Source organism: Acyrthosiphon pisum, chromosome A1 (assembly GCF_005508785.2).
Source record: "Acyrthosiphon pisum isolate AL4f chromosome A1, pea_aphid_22Mar2018_4r6ur, whole genome shotgun sequence".
Taxonomy (NCBI): domain Eukaryota; kingdom Metazoa; phylum Arthropoda; class Insecta; order Hemiptera; family Aphididae; genus Acyrthosiphon; species Acyrthosiphon pisum.
The window spans coordinates 94,779,513-94,783,847 of NC_042494.1; the positions used below are offsets into that span (position 1 = coordinate 94,779,513).

Sequence of the window (4,335 nt, forward strand, 5' to 3'; positions counted from 1 at the left end):
CTATACAAATGGGTCATGACAAGTCTTTTTTGTTTTAAAAAAAATAAGTCTATTATAAAATTATAAATTATGGATTCGAATAAGTTATGAATGAATTGAAGAACCGTATTTTACAGTAGATATAATGATAATTAAAATGTCTACTAAAATCAATAAATTGAGCTTACTATTGTGATTCCAAACTTCAACAAATGTTTAATGAAACTTTTTTGGAAATGTTTTGGGCACTTTATGCACGGGAAATTACGCAAAACTAGCAGCTTAGTCTTTTTTCTTTTATGGCCTACAAAGGTGACACGAGTCGTGAAAATATTGTTACAAAAACAGTGGATCGCGAGTCAAAAAGATTAAACATTACTAGTCAAAACCATAAATAGGATGAAAAATATTTTTATATTAAAAAATGTAAAATTACTACCTAGGTATTCATTAGGTTTATCTTTGACAAAACAATTTAAATCCACTCCAAATTTTAATAAAATTATTTTGGACATTAGTTTGGTCCGTTCCCCCGTCCAAGTAAAAAAAAATAGTTGGGGTACGCAAAAAAAAAATTAAAATAGTAGAGGAGCTTCGTCCCCCTGCGCGCCCCCCAATTCGAGCACTGTGTTAATGTTAGTCCCAACTGAAATTTTAATGAATTTCCGCCAATTGGTGCCGATTACGGACTAACATAATATATCCTAGTCCGTGGTGCCGACTAATCGATCGATTCGGTCAGTGTCGGACTGGCTCGAAAAGGCCCAGTCCGCGATTTGGAAAACAGGGCCCCCAACAGGCAAATAGAATATGTTTTATTTAGCCCAGAAAAAAATACGCACCTACCTAACTAAAATTCAATCATTCAATATATCAACTGGTTTTACTTTATTTTTAATATAGAATTTATATTGAGTATATTCTCAAATACTAAGACATTTTCTACAGACCCAAAGTAAATTTACTACAAGTGACTACATCGGACTGTTTTTATTACCAGACAGGGGATATCCCACCTATCCAATTATCCAACTCCCAAATTACACCACTGGGGCGTAGCCTCTACACTGGCTACACCACCTGTGACATCAAACATTTTAAAGAAAAACACCGATTCAAATTGTGTCAAATTGTGCATGAGTAGAATACTTAATATCAAAATGTATAATAATTCAGTTACAATCAGTGATAATGCGAATACCAAGTCATACTCATACCGTCAAAGTTGTATACACAAATGTATACAACATAGCAAAAAACTGTTTTGCGCGGGAAGGAACCGAGAACGCTACAGTCATAATTAAGAAACGAAATTTTCGCCACATAAAAAAAGAACTTTAGCTGTGCAATATCGCTTTAAGTTTTTCGTTATCGGAACTTCAAAAAAATTTATTAGAGTTTGAAAAACATAAACAATAATGGATTTTAAAACATAGGAACTTTTTTCGTATAAGTGATATAAAAAAAAATAAAAACGATATTGCACAGCCAAAGTTCTCCTTTATAAGCGGTGAAAATTTTAGATTCGAGGAAGCTATTGTTTTTACAATGGTATTTATTTTTTTATTTTTTTTTTATTTTTTTTATTTTTATATCCTGTATACAAAATGTCTTCCAGAAGGAGTGTTTCGATTTCAACATATAGTACCTTATCTTTTAGCAAATTGGATCAAGATGGTACTTTAAAGAGGTCATTTATCGATTTTCTCAATAGTTATTTAATGCCACGGGAAAAACCACCGGAAAATTACGAAAAAACACTAAAAATGGGATTTTAATTTCTAACGCTTTGTTTATCACCATAGAAACGGATAAAAAAAATATAATATTATAATATTAATTCAACTTACATGATAAAATAAATAATAACAAAATATAAAATATTCAGACTGACAAACCGTCTCCGCTCAGAATCGTTTTTCTTATACAATGATATTATATCATTGAATTCAAGTCTAATACAATCCATTATACAATGATCCACTTGTAATCTACTGTGCAGCAGAGTGACATCCACTTACCTGATTTTTGTTTCTTTGTTATGACTGTAGCCTTCTCGGTTCTTTGCCGTGCCAAAACGTTTTTGCTATGCTATTTCTATGCCGTACGTGTGTAGGTAAGGTGGAGATAACATAGGCGTGCGACGTCCTCTTAAAAGCCACAACAATTTTACACTATTTATAATCAATGATACATATTATTTGTTTATAGACAGCTATTAAATTCGTAGAACTACAATGTCATTATTTTAATAATAATTGAGAACTTCTCAAGATTGTAAACAAAAATACGTTTTCTGATTTGAAAAAAAAAAAATGTTTATTTCGTATTTCTATTTACTCTAAACGAAAAATAATAATATTAATAGGTACAAAATCAGGGGCCCCCAATTACCATAAAGAAGCCGGGGCCCCGTCCGCAATTGCGAACTAGCGGTCCGGGCCAGTCCGACTCTGGATTCGGTTATTCAATATTCGGTAGTCTCAAGTCCGGACGTTTGTTTCGCTGGTATACCGCCAACGTAACTTTTTGAACGCTCATGTATTGAACCGATACGTATCGATACTAGAATATCTCCCTCGAATATGTCGTTCGGCTGGTATGTGTCTCAGTGGTTGGCCACACTGTAAACTTATGCTTATCCACAAACTTCATAACCTCAATCTTGCCACTGTTGACGGCCCTCTCTTTCGTGTTTCATTTTTCCACTTTAGTGTTTCGGAAGATTCTAAATAACATTTATTTAGTTCTTTAATTTTATATAAGTTACTCTCTTAAGTTTTCCATTAAGTACCCTAACACCATACAAAATGACTGCTGACAAGAAAGTTAAAGTAAAGAAACCCAAGGTAATATAATCTGTAGATTTTGGTAGTTGTCGTAAATCTCGATATTAAATCTAGAACTAGGTATATACACGTGTATTAGTATTTCCTGTTTAATGGTGCTACACAACTTGCCATTGTGAAATTAGTGTAACAATTCAAAATTCATATCATATTGGTTTTAATTGTATATTTAATTTTTTGCAGGTGAAGAAAACACCAATCCAAAGCGTACAAGTTTTTGGTCGTAAGGTATGTATTATTCATATATTTGTGTCTATAATTAAGATGTTGCGTTTAATATTTTGTTATGTAGGTAATACGCTTAATAATGATCATTGTTATTTTTTATTTTTTTTTGTAATCGATTGTTATTTTTTTAATGGGGCAGATTGATTATAAACAACAACTATTGTCTACAACCTCTAATATTGATAAGAACTTATTTTAATGTCTTGTTCTTTGAATTAAGTACTTAAATTTCGCTTATCATCCATCTATTATCCATCAATAATTGTGAAGTCTATATGTAGGGTTGCCATTATACTCCGTTCCACGAGAGAAAGAGCCCATTTCGCTATGCAATTGACGGTGTCAAACAACCTGTGTCACTTACCTTTCCACTAATCAAACATAGTTTGTAGTCGTAGTTCTATACAAAAATATACGGAATGTTTAAATGAGGGAAATAGTGGCTAGATCGTTGAATGCTGTCAGTTAATTTGCAAAACAAATGGAACGGAGTATAGTCTCGATTTCACTGGGACACCAATGGTTTTTAGTATACAAACCGGTGTTTTTATACCTAGTCAGGACATATACAAATAATGATTTTTATTAGTCGTTCTGTGTAAGTAATCAACTGTTGTATAATTTGTATACTTATAGCTAAAAATAATACATTTTTTAAATAAAGTTATGTTCAATATTGATTTGCATAATAGTTAATTTATTTTAACTATTAATACATCACTGAAACATTGGATACTTGAGTATAATACTACCCTAGTGTATCACAAATATTTACCATTGTCAGTTTACTTTTTGTTGGAGTGGTAGATGATTGCAATTCGCAGTATCCCAGATTATACAACCTTTTTTTTATGAATACAATTTATTAAAATATTTTTAGTTGTTATTTCTATTAATTGTACCCAATAATGTTAAAATTTGTTTTTTATTCTTGGACGTTGAATAATTGGTATTTACCTAGTTGATATTTTGTTCTTAAAATCAACATTAGATTAATTAACTTTCTTTTGTATTAAACTTATACAGTGGATTCCGCTTAATGTGGGCACGTTGGGACCAGCTCTGTTTGCCCATAAAAACCGAAATTAGTTAAAAAAAAAAAAAAATTATTATACAAAAAAGTTTTTATTTTTATTATCATATATGTAATCGAAAAAAAGTGAAATAATTACTATATAAATTAAATTTAATATAATATACATAAATAAAATTATATTTGGATGATGTGAAGTATACAAAACGTAGTAATTAGAGGCAGATTCATCAGCACTTGCTTTTT

General features: G+C 31.0%; 1 protein-coding gene across 1 annotated transcript in view; it reads left to right on the top strand.

The window, feature by feature from the left end:
- Nucleotides 1-2,673: 2,673 nt before the first annotated feature.
- Nucleotides 2,674-4,335, top strand: part of LOC100169216 (40S ribosomal protein S16-like) — a 3,323-nt gene continuing 1,661 nt past the window's right edge. Inside the window, 2 exon segments of the mRNA NM_001162345.1 lie at nt 2,674-2,828; nt 3,012-3,056. Coding sequence (NP_001155817.1) covers nt 2,790-2,828; nt 3,012-3,056 — 84 coding nt within the window. The 5' untranslated portion in view covers nt 2,674-2,789.